The following is a 23,029-nucleotide window of genomic DNA, read 5'->3' as shown; positions in this document are numbered from 1 at the left end:
TCCTGCCCACCATCGTCGTGTCACCCACCCCCCACACATCCACCTGCTCATGTACTTATCCACTGGTCCCTGTCTGCTCACATATCTGCCCTCACCCCAGCCCATGCTGATTTACTGGGGTGTCCTATTGCTGCTCCCAGGACACAGCAGTGGAGTCCAGGTGTAAGGGCAGGGCCACCGTGCACGCCTGGACAGGGAGGCCACACCCCCTTGTGAGTGAGCGCCCTGAGCTCCCCCTGCCTGGCTGCCGTGTCAGAGATGGAGGGAGCCCACAGGACCCCATGGACCCGGGGCATGCATACCAACAGCCATCACACTGACCTCCCTCCATCCCAGCATGGCTGTCCTAGGTCCCGGACATACACATCCCCCCACACTTGCTCCTGCCCCCCAGAAGCACAGGCAGGGGCGGTGGGCACCCCACTTCCTGGGAGGTTACCTGGGTCACATCTGGGCACGTGGGCCCAAGCAGATGACCCTAGCCCGGGGTGGGGTGTTCTGTCCCTGTTTGGTTCACAAAGTGCCCTGTCACCCAGCACACTGGCCTGGCTGACATGGAGGTGCGCTCTGTCCCATAACACATGGCATGGTTTCTGCCCCCAGGGAACTGGACAACCACGCATATGGCTGCAGGCTCCTGCAGGCGCAGCCCGTCACAGCCATTGTTATGTGAGAGCCCCCACAGCTACAGCAAGGGCCAGCACGGCCCACGGCACGGGGAAGGCACCAGTACCCGGCCACAGGAGCAGGGTGGTGCCGGGTCCAGGGGCCAGTAAGGAGCAAGGCACCCAAACCCTCCCCCATCCACACAGCCAGTGTCCACACACCCACACCCTCCCCCATCCACACAGCCAGTGTCCACACACCCACACCCTCCCCCGTCCACACAGCCAGTGTCCACACACCCACACCCTCCCCCGTCCACACGTCCTCAGCGGCAGGTGCCACAGGGCAAGGGGCTTGCCTTCTATAGGACGTGGCATTGGTGCGGGCTCTGGGCTGTCGCTGCTGTTGCGTAGCTACCTCCTGGCCTGAGTGGTCCTGTGAGTCGACCAGGGCCCAGCCTGAACTTGGCTTTGAAGTGTCCCAGCTGCCCTGTGAATGTCTGGTCCCTAAGGGAGAGGCCCACGGGACAGCCAGTCAGAGAAGCAGGGGATGCTGGGTGCTACCTCCCTCACCTTTTACCCCATCTGAGTGAAGCTAGGTAGAGGGCACCCCAATCCTCAGAGGTGGGGCCACATCCGGGCCCAGAGCGCAGACCTAGGCTGCACCCATCCTGGGGCTGGGCTGGGGTCCTGAGTGCTTCTTGTGGTGCCTCTCAGAGCCCAGTTCGTGGTCAGGAAAAGCACGCACACAGAGGGTTGGGGAGCCCTTTGGCCCTGGGGACCCCAGCACTCTGTGCCCCTGACTGCAGTTCCTGGGGCACTGCAGCTGAAGCGGTGGTCAGGGTGTGGCCAGAACATACCCGTGAGCACCCCGAGTGTGGGGCCAGGGGCCGCGTCCCCCCACCCTGCACAAGTCCATGGAGTGGACCCAGCAGGGAGCTCAGGCCACGTCCGGCCCCGCGGGTGAAGTGGAGGAGCTCCCGGGGCGGCTCTGGACCCTGCGCCTGAGGTCCTGCCCGCAGTGCCCGCCCGTTGACAGCGGTTAGGGGAGCGCTGATCCTGCTGAGCTGTGAGACCACCCTGGACACACATGTAGGCTGTTAGGAGGAGTCTGTTTCCTCCTTGGGGACGGGGCTCCTGCCACACTCCCGGGGCCACTCAGAGGATTTTAGCTCTCCTCCTCCAATCAGACTGAGAGCCACGCAGTCCAATGTCTCAGGCAGAAAGGAAGTTACAGAGCCCCAAGTTTTCCTACAGTTAACTAACGCAGCACAGCAGGAGGCGGGAGGTGCCCGCTGCAGGAGCCTCTCCACTAATTTCTGTGCTGTCAGCTGTGAGGTGTCAGACGGCAGGAGGGACGGGTGGGCTTTTCCCACCTTCACTTAACTTGAATGGCTTGAATTAACTTGAAAGCTCGATGGCCCTGGGAGCCCCACCCATCCCCCTGGGCGGCTGAGAAGGCTGATGACACCAGGAGGGCATGCGGGGGGCCTTGCGGGTCAGACAAGCCTGGCAGCCCGTGCAGAGTGGGCCCCCTCCTGTGGGCTGGCATCCCTCATTGCTGGATGCCCACATGACCTCGGGGCTGTTTCCTGGCATCACGGCTGCCTTCGCTGGGCATTTTCACAGAAGCAGCCCTCCCCAGCGATGGACACCACGGCCATGCATGGGTGGGAGAGTGCCTGAGTCACGTCGGGCACCAAGCTGCAGCGAGGCTGAGCCCCGCGCAGAGCCAGACCGTGCCCCGGTGCTGTGGCTCCTGCCCCGGGGCTGTGGCGCCTGCCCCAGGTGGCCCTGGTCAGACTGCCGCCTCCTGGCTATGCAGGGGTCCTACTGTGTGCCTGACCCCTGTGGGTGCCCTTCAGCATCCCCCGCCCTGCCCGAGGGAGCTGTGTGCTGGTGCCACCCTTGAGGAGACTCCTGTGTGCCCTGAGAGGGGATGGCCCTGGGCATTCTGATAGATTCCCGGTCACAAGCAAGGGGCCAGGGGTCGTGGGGCTGCCAGCCTGCATGGGCGGGCACCAGGCCCCGGACTGCTCCGAGCACAACTGGAAGGATCAGCCATCAGCCTGTGTCCCCTGACAGTGCCCGGTGGCACGTGCCTGGGGCACCCTTGGGGCAGGACCCCACCCCTTCCTGGGCTCTTCTGGGGCTGCCTGGCTCCTGTAGCCCCCTGTGGCACATGCCGGGGGACAGCGGCTGTGGCATGGCCCTCTGCTTGCCCTGACTGCTACAGATCTAATCTGGGTTCTGGGGACAGAAGCCGCTGTGTGTCTCCTCAGGCTGACTCCCCGCCCCGGGGGTCCTGGAGGGTGAGGGGGAAGGAGGGGAGCGAACGTGGCACAGCCCTGCTGGCTCCTAAGGAGCGATGGGGGAGTGGTCCCCAGCAGCCTGACCGTGGCCTTGTGGCTGTGAGCATCAAGGAAGCCACTCGCCCAAGCGGGCCCCACCTCTGGCCTGGACTGGACTGGGAGTCTGTCTGCAAACTTGGTCACGTCTCGGTATGTCACCCCCCGATTTCCAGGAGCCAGCCCACCTCCTGGGCCCGGGAACCCAGTGTGGGTGCCATATGCTTCCCCAGGAATAGCTGGGGTAAAAATACACTGCTTAAAATAGCGGCTGCTCCCCGGCTGGAGTGCAGTCTGCCAGCCCGGCTGGAGTGTGCTAATTGATCTGTTGTCTGCCTGTGAGCCTCCCCACACCAGCGCTTTTGTCTCCTGCCTTCCCAAGCCCCAAAATAGCCACCAATGTGGCGTGCTGGGCCCCTGGCCAGAGTGACCGCTGCCTCGGGGGCTGGGCAGGGCAGATCCCAGCAGGTGGGGGGAATGGCAGGGCTCCACATCCATGAGGGCTTCATGGAGGAGGGGCCTCTGGGGGAGGGGCCGCTGGGGGAGGGGCTGCTGGGGGAGGGGCCGCTGGGGCGAGCCTGGGTGGGCAGGTTGGTGAGGGAAGGGCTTTCTGTTCTAGAACTCGGGCCGTTGTGGCACGTGGGGGTGAGCGAGCAGGCACGCGCAGCTCTGGGGGCAAGAGCAATGAGAGACATTGGTGTTTTCCCTCTCAGACTCCCGGAGACCCCGAGCAGGATCTCCTTCCAGGAGGGAAAGGCCCCCTGCCTTGGGGTCACTGCCGGTGACAGGTCCCACCCTCTGTCCCCACACGCATCCCTGTGTGTTGAGAGTGGCTCGTGGCCAGCCTGGGCCATGTGCATAGGCGTGTGCTCGCGGGTATGTGTACATGTACATACATGCACCTGCATGTGCGAATCCGAGCACATACATGTAGGCGTGTATGCATGTGTATGTGTCTGTAGGCGTGCGTGTGCGTACAGTCTGATGGGGAGGCGGGCACGGAGGTCTCACCTCCCCATAGCACCCTGAGCAGTGCATGATGGGAGGTGCCTTGCGGAGGGACCCCAGCGGTGCACCTCTTGATTCTGGAGTCAGAGCGAGAGCTGGAGGTTGGCGGGTCGCAGGCTGCGGAAGGCGGGTGAGGTGGGAGGGGCAGAGCTCCAGGGCATGGAGTGGCTCAGGGGGCTGTCCCCCTCCCATGGGGACACCGCGGGGGGAGGGATTGAGGCAGAATCCTGCAGAGGCTGCTGCTGTAGCTCATGCAGGCCCCCGCAGCCCCATTATGGCACAGAGGGGGAGCCAGGCTGCTGTGCTGCTGGGGGACCCAGCCGAGAGCCCATCAGGCTGCTGGGTCTGGGCAGGGGGCAGTTAGAAAGCCTGAACTGGGGCCCAGCATCCAGCTCATCTGTGTCCCCCACCACTCTACCTCCCCCTCCCCTTCTGCCACCCTCATGGACTCCAGACCCAGCAGGTGGGGGGTGTGCTGAACCCAACCCTCCCGCACTGCCCGGGTATGGTGTGGCAGTGGGGATGGCAGGGCCCAAGTGTCACCCTCAGATTCTGTCAGACCGACCCACGTCAGGACGGCAGCCTGCAGAATGGCCGGCCAGGCCTCAGCCCCTCGACCAAGCTCACAGAGTCTGAGGGGAGCCACAGGGCTGCAGTGGCTGTGAGGCCCTGGGATGGGTATGGTGCTTGGCGACAGCCGTGTGCCGCTGTCACAGCCTTTACCTGCCCAGGGTGCGCGTCTTGTGCGCTGTGATGGCGCGGGGGTGCTGACTGTGCTTGTCTGCGAGCCCAGTACTTCCTGGAAATGATGGGAGCAAGGTGGGCCAGCACGCTCCTGCCTTCACGGCTGTCACTCCGCCAGGTGGACAGGTCTCCCGCAGGCGCTGACGGGCACTGATGTGCTGCTGGGATCTCGTTTCCATGACGACAGCCCAAGCTGACACCCCCACCATACACCTGCAAGAGGAAGGACGAGTGTACTGTAGAGCCGACCTGCCATCCCTTGCACAGGAGCTCCCCTCCCCACCATCAGGGTCGAAGCCCCCTGCCCTGCTCGGCCACCTCTTGGACAGGGTCACCAGCCCAGGCTGTCTTCCTGTCTCCCAGGTCTGGCGACTTAGACTCCACCATGTGCTCCAGTTTGGGAGCCAGCTCATGTCACCTCTGTCCCCATCCATGTCGGGGAGGAGGCTACTGCCACATCGGTGTCCCTCAGCCCCTGAGTGCTGGGGAGATGACCTCAGGGTCCCCCAGGCAGCTCACTGGGGCTCCCCAGAAATGCAAATCCAGGCCTGGCCATCACTTGTGCCTGTGTGGGCTGGTGCCGTGGCTCAGGTCGCCTGCTGCTGCCCCTGCTGGATTGCCTGCCCAGGCAGCTCAGCACCAGCCTGGCCCAGAGGGGCCATGGGGTTGGTGGTCAGGCCATGTCTCGGTCTCTCCCTCAAGCAAATCCCTCCAGTGGTTCTGGGCCCAGAACCTGTGCCAGCTCCCTGCTGCACCCACACACCATAACTGGGAGGCAGGGTCCCCTTGGGCTGCACAGGCCTGGGTTACAATAAGGTTACCTGGGGGGGACGGTTGCTGGGGCCCTGTAGGGCTGTGGGGGAAGGGAGCCCTGTCAAGGGCAGCCCCCAGAGCACTGTGGAAAGTCCCAGCATGGGCAGGGGGCTCAGGGCCCACTGGCCCCCAACCCTTTCTGCCCACCCCAGGAGCCTCCTCTAGCCTTTGGGGTAAGTGATGGGGCCAGTGGACTAGGGGAACAGGAGTTACCCCTCTCTGCAGCCAGGAGGCCCGGTTCCAGTGGACTGGGCTGGCTCTTGCTGTCGCCCAGAGGGACAAACTGCTCTCCACCTGTCCCTTGGCTGTCCACACTGCCTGTCCTGTCCACTCCAGGGCCACAGTCCCTGACTTCCGGCCTGCCCTTCAGTGGGTGCCCTCACCAGGTCCTGGGGCCAGGACAGTGACACTCAGGGACGCTGCTCTGCCCCACAGAGCCAGACTGGTGTTCTTCCCCACCAGGCCCCTGGGCCTGCTCTGAGATCCTGGGGTACCCCCAGGTCCCTTCCGTGACTGCTCCCTGAGGACCCCAGCCGCCCCTGGCTGAAACAGGTTTGCACATGTGACAACTGACTCACCCATGTGTAGAACAGGTTCTTGCGTGTGGCAGGGCCTGGGGCATCATCCGGGATCCCGGCTGGGCCCTGGGTGACTCGTGCGTGAGAGGGAGCCCTGTGGCAAGCCCGGCCACGGCCTCATATTCCTCCCCGTCTTCCAGATCATTCTGGCAAGTTCCTCACTCAGTGACCGGGAGCAGAGCCTGTTTGTGAGCACGGACGAGGGGGCCAGCTTCCAGAAGCAGCAGGTTCCCTTCGCCGTGGAGACGCTCATCTTCCACCCCAAAGAGGAGGACAAGGTCCTGGCCTACACCAGGGACGGCAAGGTACGTGTGCAGCTCGGCCTCCCTCGGAGGCGCTTGGAGAAGGCTGCGTGTGGACTGCAGAGGGTGGAAGGCAGTGTGTGCATTTCAGCGTGTGGACTTCAGAGGGTGGAAGGCAGTGTGTAGACTTGGAGGGTTGATGGCAAAGGACAGGACCATGCGCACTTGAGGCGCTGCCTGGTGAGTGAAGCCCCTTGGAGGCAGGAATAGCCTGGTTTCTTTTCCCCATTTTAACCCCAAATACTAGGAGGGAAATGCTTGTTGAGTAGATGAGTGGGTGGCTCCCTTATGCATGGTTGAGTGGGCAGGTGGGTGAATGGGTGGATGGATGGCTGCATATGTGGGTAGATGCACGAGATTTGGGTAGGTGGATGGGTGGTTTGGTTAATGAATAGTTAGGTAAATATGTGGGTGATGGATGGGTGGGTGGGTAATTGGAAGAATGGTGAGTGGGTGAATATGTGGATGGATGGGTGGGAGGTAGATGGGTGGGTGACAAGTTGGACGGATGGTTGGTTTGGTGGGTGGTAAGTGGGAAGGTGCATGGATGAATAGAAGGGTGGCTAGGAGAGTGGATGGGTGGATGGATGGGTGGGTGGATGGGTAGATGGATGGATAGATGGATGAATGGATGGATGGGTGGGTGGATGGATGGATGGATGGGTGGGTGGATGGGTGGATGGATGGGTGGGTGGGTGGGTGGATGGATGGGTGGGTGGATGGGTGGATGGTTGTATGGGTGGGTGGGTGGATAAATGGGTGGGTGGATGGGTGGATGGTTGTATGGGTGGGTGGGTGGGTGGATGGGTAGATGGATGGGTGGATGGGTGGGGCCCTACATGAGTGGCAGCTGGGTGAATTGATGGTGGTTGGTTAGATATGTGAAGGAGTGATTGCTACCAGCATGGGTCAATCATGCTGAAGACCTCCAAATGGAGACTTGTGCCCCTCACTCCTGGCTGCTCCTCCATGCCCAGGCTGCCCTTCCCTGCCCAGGCTGGCCCTAGCTCCTGGCTGCCCCTCCCTGCCCAGGCTGCCCTTCCCTGCCCAGGCTGCCCTTCCCTGCCCAGGCTGCCCCTCGCTCCTGGCTGCTCCTCCCTGCCCAGGCTGCCCCTCACTTCCGAGCTGCCCCTCCATGCCCAGGGTGGCCTTGCTCCCGGGCTGCCTCTGTGTCACCATGCTCCCGAGTACTGACAGTGCTGCTTGTCCTTCCCGCAGTCCCACTCAGTTACTGAGCCTTCCCTAAGACATCAGCTGCCTTGTGGTTGCTCTTTAATTGGTGGTACCCTGGGAAATTAATGAAGCTGAAATGGGTTCTCCCCTGTGACTGAGGAGAGGCCCAGGAGAACAGAGGCTTAGTTGTATTTTCAGGGCATGAGGGCCCTGAGGGAATTAGCCACGGTGACAGCAGGAGCCTCACAGGCAGGGAGGGTACTGGGCTGGGGTAGTGCCAGCTCTTGGCTTCAGCGGGCCTGGGGCCTCTGTCAGGTGGCTGTGACTGTGGCCAAGCCCAGAGGCATCCTCACCAGGCTCTGAGGGCAGCGAGTACTGGCATTTGGCAGGTGTGTGGGACAGCTGGGGTCCGGACTGCCATGCCCAGAGCAGGCATAGGGGTAGGGCATACATGGTGGGCACTCTGGCTTGGATGACCTGCCTCCCCCACTGTCCCTGCCAGCCCCCCAGATGCTGGCCAAGCCTAGAGGGGACAGGGTGAGCGTGAAGCTGGCTCGCATGATCTGCCTGGGCACCTGCCCCCTGTGCCTGCCTCCATGTACCCCTGCCTGCCGCACCTAGCCCGGGCAGCCCTCCATCAGTCCCTCCATGCTGCAGCTAAACCTTGGGGCTCCCTGAGGCTCCTTTCCTTCCTCCCCGCCAGCATGGAGAGTGGGCAGAGTGTGTGAAGTCCCAGGCACATACGCCAGGTGTGGTGGCAAGGATGGTGCCAGCTCAATGCGGACGGCAGCCCAGAGGCCTCCTGCCCGGCCCCCAAGCCCAGGGTGCCACTCACTGTCTCCCCATGTAATTGTATGTGCAGGTGGGGAAACTGAGGCACAGGGCAGTGGGGCCCCAGCCCAGCTCATGTTGGGGACTGGGCTGGGACTAGTGAAGGGGCTCCTTGCTACTGCAGGGCCCTGGGCTCAGGATGGTGGATCGGATTGCTGCTGTGAGCAGGCGCTGGCTGGCCTCGGGCTACTGACTCACCTCTCTTAGCTGAAGCTCTGCCAAGGGGGAAACAGCCCAGCATGGGCTTGTGAGTGTGCAAATGAACATGAGGTTGTGGGGGAGTGTGCAAATGTGTGTGTATGAGGGGTGCTTGCATGTGAGCGTAAGTGTGCATGCGTGTAGTGAGCACTTGAGTGTGCCTGGAGGCTAGAAAATTCCTTTGACACGCCACACACTCCGCACACTTCCTCTAGGAGGCCTTCCTGGAATTCACCCCTGCCAGCCACACTCGTGGGGGCACTCCGCAACTGGCCGCTCTGCCGCTGCCCACGGAGGGTCTTGACCCTGTGACCGAGCCCGCGTCTTCCTCTTTTCTTCCTGAAGCTTCTAGTGTCATGGGACCTGGGGAAGAAGTGGACGCTTCTGCGGGAACGAGTGACAAAGGACCACGTGTTCTGGTGAGAGCCCTGGGCCCGGGCCCTGCAAAGCCCCCTCCCCCAGGGACCCTGCCACCTGCTGGGGTGGGGGCATCAGGATGGTGAAGATCTGGGCCTCGCATCTCACGTCGGCTCTGGGAACCAGGTGGGTGCTGTGGCACATGACTGGGCATTCCTGCCCTCAGTGGACAGAAGGGTTGAATGGACACGGTCAGCAGCCAGCACGTGGAGGGCCCAGGCACAAGCTCCCCTCGGTGCTGCCCTGTGGCGTGGCCGCCTCAGCCCTGCCCACCTGCCCGCACGGGCCCAGCATGTCACCCTGCCATGGTACAGGGCATGCCGTGTGCCATGGGGGCACGTCCCAGACCTGCCGACGAGCCAGCAGGACGAGGTGGCGGCACATTGTGGAGAAGGCAAGCTCAGTGCTGTGCACACCCGCTGAGGACACCAGCCCTTCACCCTTGTGGCCCTATGGGGCCTCTGGCCACCTCACGCAGGGCTGTGGCACTGGCACACCAGCTAGGGAATGCCAGTGCGTGAAGGGTGCAGCAGTTGGCTGGGGGCAGGTGTGGACCTTGCGTAAGCTCCTGGTGGCAGGGCACAAGTCAAGATCAGTGAGCTCAGCAAACATGTGCCTCACCCTGCTGTGGGCAGGATCGGAACTTCAGGTTAAACCCCTGTCAGCAACAGCCCCGTGCCCTCTGCACACCCATGGCCCGTGCACACAGCCCCATGCCCTCTGCACACCCATGGCCCGTGCACACAGCCCCATGCCCTCTGCACACCCGCGGCCCGTGCACACAGCCCCGTGCCCTCTGCACACCCACGGCCCGTGCACACAGCCCCGTGCCCTCTGCACCCCCACAGCCCGTGCACACAGCCCTGTGCCCTCTGCACACCCGCGGCCTGTGCACACAGCCCCATGCCCTCTGTACACCACACAGCCAGGCACACAGCCCTGTGCGTGCACACAGCCCAGGCACTGCGTGTGCCTCCTGCACTCATTGAGCATGTGCGTATGGACACGGGGCACATATATGGCCTGAGTGTGTGCCAGCACCTCTTGCCTATCCTTCTCTGCTTGTCATGTTCCCTCACATGTGTAGCCATGAGTGCCAGCCTTCCTCACTGACCACAACCCTGTCTGTACTGTCCCCACCCCTCCCCCACACCGTGGGGCTCTCACCTCCAGGCTCGCCACAGCAGAGTGCAGGGACTGCTCATCCCTCCCGAGGGACACTGGTCCAGAGGGGGCAGAGGCCAGGTGGGCCGTCCATGCACTGTCCATGGGAAAGCATTCGTTCTTGCAGTCCTCAGCCACCCACTGTGTCACTGTGTCACTGTGTCACCTGTCAGGACCTGAGCCTGGGGATGCCCGGGTGCCGAGGGCTCATGGCAACAGGTGTGGGAGCAGGTGGGGGGCAGGTTCCAGTGGGGAGAGCAGATGCTGGGGGGAGCCAGTGCGGGAACAGATGAGGGAGATTGGGAAAGAGCAGCAGGCAGGAGGGGCACTCCAGTGTCTTTCTAGGGATTTGGGGTGCTAGCCAGCTCTGCAGGACTCGGGGTCCTGGGCCAGCCAGGGGTTGGCTCCCTGTCAGCCAGGTCACAGAAACCTCCCCGGACAGCAGCCAGGGGGGCTCTGGGATGACTTGGCACGTCACCAGCTTCTCCCCGAGGTGGCCCAGAGCCCCGGCTGGCAGGCCTGGGAGGAGCCATAGCTGACCCAGCTGCTGTGAGGAACGTGGGGACAGCCAAGGCCATGGCCGCCAGGAGCTAGGGAGAACCTGAGCCGACCGCATTGCCAGGAGCCTAGTCCTGGGGCTGTCAGCTGCCCGGCCGAAGTGCCTTTCGGGGGTCCTGGTCCTCCCTACGGTCTCTCAGGGCCCCCCATCAGCTGCCCCACATGTTGTCCCCAAGTGTCACTGAGGGGACACTGAGGCCCGGGAGGCCTTCTCTGACCACACCCCCAGGAGCAGTGGAGCCTGCCCTGAGGATGGGCAGGGAGGTGCCCACACACGGGTCTGGGGGTCGGAGGGCCGTCCTGTGTCCCAGCATGAGTGGGAAGCAGTACCCTGCTGGAGGGTGGCTTGTTCCAGGCCTTGTGACCACAGCCAGGCCCAGCTCTGCCCCCAGTCCCTGCATGTCCCCTGTGTGGAGATCCCTGGCGGAGTCCTGGGGAGTGATTTTGAGGCGCTGCAAAGCCCTGTGGGAGGGACACTGGGGGGTTATGGGGGCCAAGTGGCCGTAAACCCCACATCATGCCAGTCAGAGGCTGTTTGCGCTGGGCAGAGTCCAGGAGTGGGGCTTCAGGACCAGTATGCAGGAGCCTGGCCCTGCCTGGCCAGTGCCTGGCTTCAGGGGCAGCTCCATGTGCTCAGGCCCAGGGCAGAGGCAAGAGGTACCCAGAGCTCAGCTGAGCCTGCCCCCTAGCACGGATCAGGTCAGCTCTGGGGACCCGCAAGCAGGGTCAGCACCCGCCACCGGGGTGCAGGCTCCACCCGGTTCTGGCCAGTTAGGTGCTCAGGGCCTTGGGCAATGGCAGCATGAGATCAGGGGCCGGTGGGGTGTGGGCAGGGCTGGGGCTCTGTCCCTGATGCCAGCCTGTTCTCTCCCAGGGCTGTGTCTGGAGTGGATGCTGACCTGGACCTGGTGCACATGGAAGCCCAGGACCCGAGTGGAAGTACGCAGCATGGGAGCTGGGGCAGGGCAATGTTCTCCCTGTGCTGCCTATGTGCCACGCGGTGGGCATGGGGCCAGGGGTCAGCAGGTGGCTGCTCAGCGGCCAGAACAGGGCTCACGGAGGGACCAGGCTCACGGAGGCCACCACTGAGTCCAAATCCAGAATGGTCTCGGGCCGCCAGCAGGCAGCATGGGGTCCGAACCCAGCAGGCCCAGGTGGAGCCGCACAGCTGGTGCTCACGGCAGGGGGAGGGGCAGCCGAGTGTGCCATGCTTTTCCCCAGCTCAGCTCCTGCGGGTGCACCCAAGATTGCCCACCCCAGTGAGGGGCCTTGCCTTCCAGAGCTCCCAAAAATCACTGCCCCACTACCCTAGACCCCAACCGCAGGTCCAACTGGGAGACCAGGTTGCCACCTGGTCCTGTGAGGGAGGACCGCATGCAAGGACTGCCGTGGGCTGGCGCAGGTGCACGCTGGGTTGGGCTGCGTGCATGCCCGCGTCTGGCTCTCATCCCTGCAGGTGTCTGGTACGTCGCCTGCCACATCCACAACTGCTCGGAGCAGATGCCGCCGGCCGCCGGCCCCCTGGGGCGAGGCTCTCTGACCGTGCAGGATGCCTACATCTTCTTCAAGGTGACAGCTTCCGGGCGCTCGGCCCCTTGCTCCCACTGCGGCCCTCAGGGGTCCTAGCACCCTCACTGCCAGGTCCTGGGGGGCTGACCGGGCACACCCTCATTGCCTGGACACCCCCCGTGGCTCCCCAGGGTCCTGGCTAGGGATAAGCTTCCACAGGAGCACCAAGCCTGCTCAGGCCCTGCCTGCCTGAGGCACCTCCTCCAGGAAGCCCGTGAGCTTTGCCCAGCCCCAGGGGCTCCTGGGACCCTGTGCAGCCTGTCCAGGGGGCGTGAGGAGCAGGGCATGTTGTGGGTGGGCTGTCTGGAGCACTCTCGCTCCTGGCACCGTCTCCGTGCCCTGTTCTTAGATCTCTGTCGTCAGTTGCTGCGCATTTGTTGAATTGCAACAAAACCATCTGGCACCGTCTGGATTCCTCCTGCGGCTTTGCCAACCACAGTCCCCGCAGCTGCCCACCAGGCATGCCCCCCTGCTGTCCTGTCCGCCAGGACCACTGCACTCAGGGGGGCCACTGGACTGGACGGACTGCCATGTCTCTCACTGTGAGACGCGCAGACATGGACAGGTGGATGCCACAGGCACGCATGGGCACAGCTGCAGGCGTGAGCACGCACAGACACGCGTGGACTTGCACACACATGTGTAGCATGCACTTGCTCCTTCTGAGGAAGCACACGCACGTGTCCCCACCACACACAGGGTGCACACGGGTGAGAACCCAGGCACACACATGCACACACGTGTGTCCTTTCTGCCCCCAGTGGATTTGGAAGGCATGGGACATGGTCCCCAGGGAGCCGCCCACCTGACCCCCTGCGATCGGTGTTGGGGTCGAACAGAGGGCTCAGAGGCGCTGCCCTGGGTCAAGCAAGCAGGACAGTTTCCGGTCCTGGTGACAGTGCCAGGACGTGAGCCCAGGAGCCCAGCGCTTGCCCGTGTGACTTGAATGCCCTGTGGCCCATCTTGTCCATGGCTCAGGACAAGCTGTGGCTTGGGCCCTGGGGAGCGGGAGCGTGCGGGAAGGGGTCCACGGCGTGGGACTGTGCAGGGAGAGCCCCAGCCCGCTGCAGCGAGCACTCGCTTCTCGGGGGACCAAGCCCCTCACAGGTGTCCCCTCCCCTCAGGCAACCGCCACAAACAGGACCAAGTACTACGTCTCCCACCGCCGCGACGCATTTGTCCTCATGAAGCTGCCCAAGTATGCTCTGCCCAAGGTGAGGGGGTCCTGTGGGCTGCTCCGTGGCCAGGTCCGGTGTATTGTGCAAGTCTGTGTGTGTACATGTGTGTATTTGCATGTCCACATGTCCTCCCACCCTGTGTGTCCTGTCTGCTGAGGTGTGACCACCAAGTCCCTCACAGTCATTGTGAGACCGGAAGGAACGTATATGGCCTGACCCGGGCCGGCAGCCATCCTTCTCCTGGGGTTCATGGGCCCTGAGGCCTCCGAGGTGGATCCTGAGGCTCTCACTAACGGAGTTGGGTACAGGATGGGTGGGGCGTGGCCTCAAGGCCTCACAGGGCGTCACTGGCATCCTTCGCCGTGGCACCTGGAGCCCCGTGCCCAGGGCCCCGTGAGGACGGGCGGGGGGCACGGTTACCGCTTCCCTGCCCCCTTTCCACTACCTCCCATGATGACACAGTGGTCAGAGCTCCAGCACTCCTGGGCCACTGAGGGGGAGCAGTGAGTGACCCTAAAGGTGCTCTGACCCCGTGACTTGCAGGGCTTCTGTCCTGGCTTGCCTGCCTCTGGCACACGAGATGTAGTGACTGGTCACACACCCCACCACCTAAACCCACATCTCTCCTAACCCCATGGCCCTCCTAACCCTAACCTCCACATCTAACCCCCCACGTTCGTCCTAACCCCAACCCCCATGTCCCCGCTGACCCCCCACGTCCCTCCTAATCCTAACCCCATCTCTCCTAGCCCCCCACGTCCCTCCTGATCCCCCATGTCCCTCCTGAACCCCCACGTCCCTCCTAATCCTAACCCCATCTCTCCTAGCCCCCCACATCTCTCCTGGCCCTAACCCCCACATCTCTCCTCCCCGTGCCCTCCCAGGACCTGCAGATCATCAGCACGGATGAGAGCCAGGTGTTCGTGGCGGTGCAGGAGTGGTACCAGACAGACACCTACAACCTGTACCAGTCAGACCCCCGCGGCGTGCACTACGTGCTGGTGCTGGAGGACGTGCGCAGCTCGCGGCAGGCCGAGGACAGCGTGCTGGTGGACATCCTGGAGGTGGGCTGTCCCCTGCCCCCAGGACCTCTGCTGCCTACCCCTTCCCAGGCAGCCCACAGTTGTCACACAGGCTTCCCGGGGCCAGGGGCGGGAGGCAGCCGAGCTCTGTCCCCGTGGAGGATCCTGAGCACCCCGTGTCTCCACAGGTCAGGGGGGTGAAGGGAGTCTTCCTGGCAAACCAGAACATCGGTGGGAAGGTGAGGACAGTCATCACGTACAACAAGGGCCGTGACTGGCACCTCCTGCCGCCGCCCAGCACCGACCTGAACGGGCGGCCCACGCACTGCGAGCCCGTGAGTGCCGCCCCACTCCTGTCAGGGACACCCCATGTGTCCATGGCCCAGTCCTCACGTCCTGGCTGCCTGAGTCACTGCCCAGGCTGGGCATAATGGGGAGGGGCTGCCTTGTGCATGTAGGGGACAGTGGGTCCCCCACTGCCACCTCGCTCCCAGCGGTGTGGGCTCAGCAGGGTGCCCCGGCCCCCAAGGCAACAGCCAGCTTCTCAGGTTGGGCAGCCCTGATGCAGCCAGGCCGAGTGCCTGGGGCACGGCAGAGGCTCAGGAAGGTGGCTGGCACAGGTGACACGCCAGCTGGATCCCTGTGGCTGGGGTGCAGGGCAGAGGTCTCAGCTTTGCATCTGTCGCCAAAAGCGGGGAACGTGTGGGACCTGAGACCCAGCTTCCTGAGGTCAAAGCTGGCTGGTCCTGCTGTCCAAGGAACCTGACTCATGGCACAAGGGTGCGCAGCCTGTGTCCCGTGGCTGCTTGTGTGTATGGCGGCCCGTGCCCATGGATGCCCATGTCCCGTGGCTGCCCATGTCCTGTGGTTGCCCATGCCCATGGCCGCCCGTGCCCACGGCTGCCCGAGCAAGGAAAGGGGGTCCCCTGGAGGAGCCAGGTGTTGCCCAGAGCCTCTGTGCACCAGGGGTCCTGGCTGGAGGGTGTCCAGCGGGCAGCCACTGCAAGGGAGATGATGGGCTGGGCCGAGAGGGCCTGGTTGACCACTCAGCACCCCAGCGTCCCTGGCTCTTTCCCAGTGCTGGACTTCTTGGGGCAGCCCCTTCCGTGGACCCTGTGACCTGGGTCCAGCCAGCCACACCTCAAGGCTCCGTGTACAGGGACCAGCTCAGGATGTCCTCACCCTGCCATGACTTGGCCTTGTAGAGGCTGCAGCTGCTCCCTCGGGGCCCCTCCTCCGCCCCGCCGCGTCCCACCCCACTCTGCTGCCACCTCTCCCCCCGCCACACCTGCCCTGTTTCCCACCTGTATCCACCCCTCCTGGCCCTGCCTCCTTACCAACAAAGCCACAAGGTGGGTTTGTGCTAGGCCTGGCCAGAGCCGGGCCAGGTGGGAGGCAGGACTCCATCCCAGCTCCCACGTGGGCCCTCGGCTTCCTCCTTGCCAGGCAGCTGGGTTGGAGTTGTGGGTGCAGGTGGCCCCTCACCCAGGAACTGGCATGGCTTCTTCCTCCTCCCTCACAGCCCGACTGCCACCTGCACCTGCACCTGCGCTGGGCAGACAACCCCTATGTGTCCGGCACTGTGCACACCAAGGACACCGCCCCTGGCCTCATCATGGGCGCAGGTAGGTGACTGCACCTCGCTCAACATGGCGCGTGCCTCTGTGGGGTTGGGCAGGTGGAGGGTGGGTGGAGGACAGGCAGGTGGACACACGGGCAAGTGGACAGATGGGGTGTGTGTAGATGGGTGACGGAGGATGGACTTAAAAGTGGAACCCGGGCTCACTCACACTGCCATCTGTGTTGAGGTCACTTTAACTCGCGTGTCTGTGACAGTCCCTCTCCCTGGGGTTTTACGAATCATCTTGAGCTTGACTCCAGAGGAAGTGCTTCTGCCAATGTCACAAAAATAAGGCTCCCAGAAGCACATGGGCCCCCGGGTCCCACAGGGTCCAGAATGGCATCAGCCTCCTGGCCCTGTGCACGCTCCCCAGCCACCCGGGAGCCCTTCCCCCAGCCCCCCGAGCCTGAGCCTGAGCCGTTGCAGCACAGGGGGCCCTCGTCAGGCACTCGTGGGCCGGGCACCGGCAGGGCGTGGGCATCCTCAGGGCCGTGCAACTCCTTCCGTTTGGGCCAGGGAACCTGGGCTCCCAGCTGGTGGAGTACAAGGAGGAGATGTACATCACGGCGGACTGCGGGCACTCCTGGCGCCAGGTAAGGCGGCTGCGGATGGGCCACAGCCCTCCCTGTCCAGTGGCTGCATGGGGTCTGCAGGCCACTCCCTGCAGCAGCAGGTGCACTGTGGCCTGTGGGAAACTGGCTGGCCCAGCTGGCGCCCGGCTTGAGAAACTGCCCAAGCAGACATGTCACCCCAACACCCAGGAAAAGGGTGTACACAAAAGTGGGTGGCAGAGGGGTCGTGGCCAGGCAGCCCTGCACAGCCCCCTGCAGCCAGGAGCAGGGCTGCTGACTCCCAGGGTCGGGCATTGGTGGGCACAGAGCCCTGGGAAGAAAATGGAAACCTGAGGACAGGACAGGTTATGGGGTCCATGGGGAGCCAGCAGGTGCCTGAGGGACATGCCGGTGGCGAGGTGACTGAGCTCAGCTCACATCAGGTGCTGGGCCTTGGGCAGCGGAGGGTGGACTGCTGTGCTGTGGCAGCTCCAGGCTCCCCCTGCCTGGCTCGCACCCCGACAAGACCCAACTCTGCTCTGGCCCTGGGTGTGAGAGGCCCCTGCTGGCCACTGGCCCACCCCATCACGGGCGCCTCCCCTTCCCACCCAAGCCTGCTGACCCCATCCTGCGAGCACACGTGTGCAGCACCCGGCCCCGGCGTGTTTCAGTCCTGTACAGCAGGCAGGAATTTCTGAAAAGGTTAAAGGAGATTTGCTGCATCGTAATCTCATGTCGGTTCACTGCACGATGGCCGGGGCCTCTGGAAGGTCACCCTGCCCTTCTGTGACAGGCACCTGCCCCATCAGGACCTAGAGGGGTCTCCTAACCAGACGAGCCCACCCCTCGGCGCCCACAACCATCACGGCTGCCAGGCCATCTGCCTAGCTTGCAGATGGACGCCCCTTAACATGCTGATCACGGGCCCTGCCTTGGCGTGCTGATCTCCCTCTGAGGTGTCCAGGGCTGAGTCTGGGGGTGGGGGCAGGAGCTGGGGCCAGGCTGTGATGGGGGCAGTGACCCCCAGCTTCCCCAGTTTACATGGAGGTGAGCAACTTCAGAGTAGAGTCTGTTTGGCAGCCTCGCATACATCCTTCGGCTGGCTTCACACCAGCAAGAAGCCTTCAGGGTCAGTCCCAGGGGACCAGTGCCAGTAGCCACCCACTATACCCATGCCCAGCCCTGCCGGGTTCCCAACTTCAGGGCCAGCCACTTTTCTCGGGGCCCCTGAGAGGAGCTGGCTGAGGAGGGAGCAGAGTTTGGGAGTCACAGTCCAAGGCTGGACCAGCCTGCAAGACCCCTCTTTCCCAGAGGCCATGACGGTCACATCTCCCCTGACCCTGAATCTGTATGCTCTGGGACATCTCAGGAGGCCCTACACCGGTACCCAGACCACAGCAGCACCCGTGGCCCACGTGGTTGGACACAGCCAAGGCCACCCACAGGGAGTGGGAGATGAGCATGCCAGACAGGGCCCCAGCCATGCACCTGCTCATGTCAGCTGCTGAGCACCTCAGGCAGGCGCGTAGCCCTGGAGCTCTCCTGTGGGCAGTGGGGTCGCCAGCAAGACAGATCACCAGCAAGGAGTGTCTAAGGAAGTTTGCACATGGGGCAGCACGTGCAAAGGCCCAGACACAGGTTCTGAGAGCAGAGAGCAGTGTTCCGAGGCCATCAGGGCCCTGGCGCCCCGTGCATCGCCCTGGGTTGGGTAGGCCTTGGGCACCAGGGCTGAGAGGCCAGTAGAGCCTCATGCCATGTGGATCTTATGTTCCGTTTGTGCTCCCCACTCGGCTCCCCGCTGGGGTGTGCTGGCGGCCCAGGTGTGGGACATGAGACTGGAGCTCCTGTGGCCACCTGGGGAGCGAGTCAGTGGATGGGATACCTCCCTCTCTCTCTCTTTCCATCAAGTAATAACGGGAGTTTTAATCCCGCTGGTGTGGATGGAGCCAGCGAGAGCTTTGTGCATACTTCCTCCACCCAGCTCTGCCCCACCCCTCTCCACCCACTGGAAGGCATGGCCAGCCTTTTGGGGCTGGGGTCCTGCTGAGCTGATCTGGACGAGGGGCTGGTGGGAGGGGGCAGGTGACTAGGCAGTCCCTGAGCGCAGGTCTGGGGACAGATGGGCAGGGAAGGGTAGTGCCAGCCACCACTAGTGTCTGTGTGCCTGCCTCCCCACCCGTTCCCCCAGGACCCAGAGGTCAGTCCTTGGCTGCTTGGCCCACTGGCCCTGCCCACCTGCTGGCTGAGCCCCGCCTCCAAGAACTCCTGGATAGGGTGCTGGCCAGGGCTTGGGGGCCCAGAGGGGGCACTGGCATGCTGAGCCTCGGGATGAGCTGGTGGAGCAGACACACCCAAATGGCCCTTGCCTTCCCCAGGGAAGTCAGTCCCAAATCCCAGGGCTCCGTGGGTTCCTCTGCTGTGGTCAGGCAGTCTGTGCTTTGTCCTTGGAGCCCCTGTGGGGTGGGAAAGACCAATAGGGCCTGGTGCCACAGGGACCCCTTGGGCCAGCCCTGCGCTGTCCACATCCTCAGCCAGGGGCGTGGCAGCCCTCTGCTTCCTGCCCCATGACCCCGCCCCCTATAGCCCTACCTTCTAAGACCTTTGCTCCTGGTGACCTGTTCCCAGTGCCCTGTCCCAGGTGCACCCAGAGGCCCTGCCCCCAGCAGCCCTGTCCCCGGGACCCTTGCCCCCAGCAGCCCTGTCCCGGGTCCCTTGCCCCGAGTGCCCCCAGCGGCCCCGACGCGGGTCCCTTGCCCCGAGTGCCCCCAGAGGCCCTGCCCCCAGCAGCCCAGTCCCGGGCCCCTTGCCCCGAGTGCCCCCAGCGGCCCTGCCCTCCCCCAGGTGTTCGAGGAGGAGCACCACATCCTGTACCTGGACCACGGTGGAGTGATCGTGGCAGTCAAGGACACCTCCATCCCCCTGAAGATCCTCAAGTACACCTGCTGGGCCGCCTGGGTGGTGTGGCGGATGGGGGGCGGGCAGTGTTCCCTGAATAGGGTCTCTGTGTGGGGCACGGCAGAGCAACCTGGCATGCGTCCCCGGGGTCAGGGATGGAGGAGACAGAAATGTGCATTAACCCTTCCCGATGGCGTAACTGGAGCTGTGGACCAGCGGGACCCAGGCGGCGGCTCAGACAGCTGCCAGGGCCTGTGGGGAGCCCACTGCTGGGGGACAGAGGCCTGGCCCTGGGGTCACGGGCGCCCCCACACCTCCCCAGGTTCAGCGTGGACGAGGGCCTCACCTGGAGCACACACAACTTCACCAGCACCTCCGTGTTCGTGGACGGACTGCTGAGCGAGCCGGGCGATGAGACACTTGTGATGACGTGAGCGCCAGGGGCCGCGACCCCGGGCTGCTGGCAGGGAACTGGCCCTGCCCGCTCCCCACCCAGGCCCCCTGTACGGGACTAGGCCAGCACCTCCATGAGAAGAGGCCGTCCTGGAGCCAGCCCTGGGCCCATCCTCAGCCCCTCAGGGACTGAGGACTGGAGTCCCTCCAAGAGGGTTCATGGGTGTGGTGGCAGGGTTCCTCTGCCCAGAGTCCCGTGAGGTTCCCCGGGCATGGTGACAGATAAATGCGGTACAGGGTGGCCACTCCAAGCCCAGGTCCTACCTTAGCCCTAACGCTAAGCCATATTTCATACCACAAATTCTTCATTCCATGAACTTCAAACCATTAATTAACCATAACTCTATCTAACCAAGCCTTAACCATAACCCTTCTCCCAAACCTAACGCTAGCCCTACCCAAAACCCAAACCCGAACTTCTAACCCCAGCCCTAGATTCTAGCCCCAAGCTCCGCCCTGCCCTGTGGAGCAGTCCTCATGGAGCAGAGGCCGCCTCAGGTGCTGGCTCAGGCCCAGGACATTCTTGGGGTGTTCTGCCAACCTGAGGGGGGATCCTATCACCCTCAAGGCCCTAACTGGCTGAGGGGACTTGGCCTTCTGGTCCACATGGGAATGTGTGGCCCGTGGCTCAGCTGTGGGGCTTGGGTCCTTCCAGATGAGGCTGCTGGAGGCTGGGGCAGGCAGCAACAGCGGACACAGCTGTGGGGACCCACCCCGCATGTGGACCCCAGCTCCCCTCCCTACTGCCTTCTAGGGTGTGGGGGGTCAGCTGAGTGACCCTGTCAGTGGCAGCGTGGTGGAGTCACTCCTACCAGAGGCTGCCTCACTCTAGCCCCCGTGGAGGGGGGACGCTGTGCCCACTGACTCCCAGGGGAAGGGGAGTGGCTACACAGCAGTGATGGTGGGCTTCTGTCCTGGCCCCCCTTCCCAGGGTCTTCGGCCACATCAGCTTCCGCTCTGATTGGGAGCTGGTCAAGGTGGACTTCCGGCCGTCCTTCCCCAGGCCGTGTGGCCAGGATGACTACAGCGCCTGGGACCTCACCAACCTCCAGGTGAGCCCGGGCATGGCTGGTTCCGGGTGGGGGCCACCTCCACCTGCCTGCTGACCCCCTGGGAGCTGTGGGGACCCATCCTCCAGGAGTTCTCCAGAACCTGCTGCGGGGAGCAGGGTCATGGCATGGTATAGCTGCTTGAGACCCTGCAGTGGGACCCCAGCTCCTGCATGGGCCCTGCACCCTCAGGCTGGTACACAGCAGGAACTCAACGTCCAAGGGCCATGTCCACCCCAGGGTGACCGCTGCATCCTGGGCCAGCAGCGGAGTTTCCGGAAGCGGAAGTCCGGGGCCTGGTGCATGCAGGGCCAGAGCTACACATCAGCACTGACGTCACGTGTGTGTGCCTGTCGCGCCTCAGACTTCCTGTGGTGAGCCCTGTCCCTCGCAGGCCCCCGGTCGTCTCTGTCCACTCCAGCTTGGAGCTGGCACTGCCCAAGGGGGTGGCTCCTGCATCCCCTCAACGCACCTGGCCACCCTCACTCTGCACAGTAGCCACTCATGGCTGCCCGCTGCCCAGTGTGGCTCTCGTAGCCTCACCCTCTGCCAGTGGGTCCTGTCCCTAACCGTCCCCCATTTTGGGGAGCTTCCTCCCAGCCCCACCTTTTGTTCATGTCCCCCACAGTGATTACGGGTTTGCCCGCGTGCCCTCCACACAGCCCAACGCCAGCAGGTGCTCTGCCAACTTCTGGTTCAACCCCTTGTCCCCACCCGAGGACTGTACCCTGGGTCAGACCTACACTAGCAGCCTAGGGTGAGTATGGCCCGGGCAGGGCCTGGCCGACAGAAAGACATCCAGGCCGGGGCATGCTGGCAGGGCACTTAGGAGCTTGGTGCCCTGGTTCATGGTGCCCATAGCCTTCCCCATCTAAACCCCAGAGGCTGGCATCAGGCTGGCTCTGGACAGAAGCAGCAAAGGTCCCCCAGGGAACTGTCCAGCCTCGTACTGCTGGTCTCCTAGGCCAGGTCCTGCCTTTGGTGCCAGCACTCCCTTAAGAAGCGTAGGGGTCCCCTGGGTGTTTGCGTGTGTGAGCGGGAGCATTGCTCTCCCTGGGACCTGACCGACCCTCCAGGTGAACCCGGGCAGATTCCCCGATCCTGCAGGGCTGGTATCCAGCCACACACCAGGCCTCCTACCCCACCTCCAGGAGGGCCGTGGGCAGGAGGAAGTGCCCGAGCGAACAGGGACAGGAGTGGGTGCTGCCGGCTGCCGGCACAGCTGCACCTGCCCCCTGTCCACTCCACCCTATAGCTGCAGTCAGGCCCGCGTGCCGCCCGCTGTCCCTGCCGTCCGGGGGCTTCCTCCTCACTCCTTGGCTTCTAGCCGGCTGCTCACCTTCTCACTCGCCTGTCTCTGCACCGCCATCCCGTGTGCACCCTTCATCCCTCCGTCCTCATTTACACACACACACCAACTGCCCATCCATCACCTCTCCTGGCCTCCAGCAGCCGTGGCAGCCTGCCCAGCAGGGGCCCCTCTCAGCGTCACTGACAGGGCCTGTGCCAGGACACAGGGCTCGTGAGTGCTGTGGGCGTCGCTCACCGAGAAGGGAGCACTAAGCACTGGGTTCAGGAGGGTCTCTGTGAGTGCCCTGGGGTGCATTCGGGGTGGAGCCATGGAGGGAGAGCTTAGCATGGAGGCAGGGAGGTAGTGCTGCTAGGTGCTGTGTCTGTACCCCCGCAGGCCACGGGGGGTCCCTGCCCTCCCAGACCCGAGTGACAGACCCTGCCCTCCACCGCCCTAGGTACCGGAAGGTGGTGTCCAACATGTGTGAGGGTGGCGTGGACCTGCAGCAGAGCCCTGTACAGCTGCAATGCCCGCTCACGCCGCCCCGGGGCCTGCAGGTGAGCCTGCGTGGCGAGGCCGTGGCTGTGCGGCCGGGGGTGGACGTGTTCTTCGTGGTTCAGCAGGAGCAGGTGAGTGGAGGGATGTGAATTGTAACAGGTGC

General features: G+C 63.9%; 1 protein-coding gene across 1 annotated transcript in view; it reads left to right on the top strand.

The window, feature by feature from the left end:
- SORCS2 (sortilin related VPS10 domain containing receptor 2) overlaps positions 1-23,029 on the top strand; it is a 136,914-nt gene that overhangs the window by 108,203 nt on the left and 5,682 nt on the right. The window contains exons 4-18 of the mRNA XM_040966090.1: positions 6,237-6,401; positions 8,946-9,019; positions 11,614-11,678; positions 12,196-12,308; positions 13,433-13,522; positions 14,371-14,550; positions 14,697-14,843; positions 16,031-16,133; positions 16,646-16,722; positions 19,522-19,613; positions 19,898-20,005; positions 20,960-21,080; positions 21,318-21,451; positions 21,706-21,834; positions 22,826-22,997. Coding sequence (XP_040822024.1) covers positions 6,237-6,401; positions 8,946-9,019; positions 11,614-11,678; positions 12,196-12,308; positions 13,433-13,522; positions 14,371-14,550; positions 14,697-14,843; positions 16,031-16,133; positions 16,646-16,722; positions 19,522-19,613; positions 19,898-20,005; positions 20,960-21,080; positions 21,318-21,451; positions 21,706-21,834; positions 22,826-22,997 — 1,770 coding nt within the window. The remainder of the gene's footprint in view (positions 1-6,236; positions 6,402-8,945; positions 9,020-11,613; positions 11,679-12,195; positions 12,309-13,432; positions 13,523-14,370; positions 14,551-14,696; positions 14,844-16,030; positions 16,134-16,645; positions 16,723-19,521; positions 19,614-19,897; positions 20,006-20,959; positions 21,081-21,317; positions 21,452-21,705; positions 21,835-22,825; positions 22,998-23,029) is intronic.

Source organism: Ochotona curzoniae, unplaced genomic scaffold (assembly GCF_017591425.1).
Source record: "Ochotona curzoniae isolate NIBS_2020 unplaced genomic scaffold, NIBS_Ocur_1.0 scaffold_4505, whole genome shotgun sequence".
Classification (NCBI taxonomy): Eukaryota; Metazoa; Chordata; class Mammalia; order Lagomorpha; family Ochotonidae; genus Ochotona; species Ochotona curzoniae.
The sequence above is the reverse complement of the archived record's forward strand: the minus strand, read 5'-3'. Positions and strand labels throughout refer to the sequence as shown.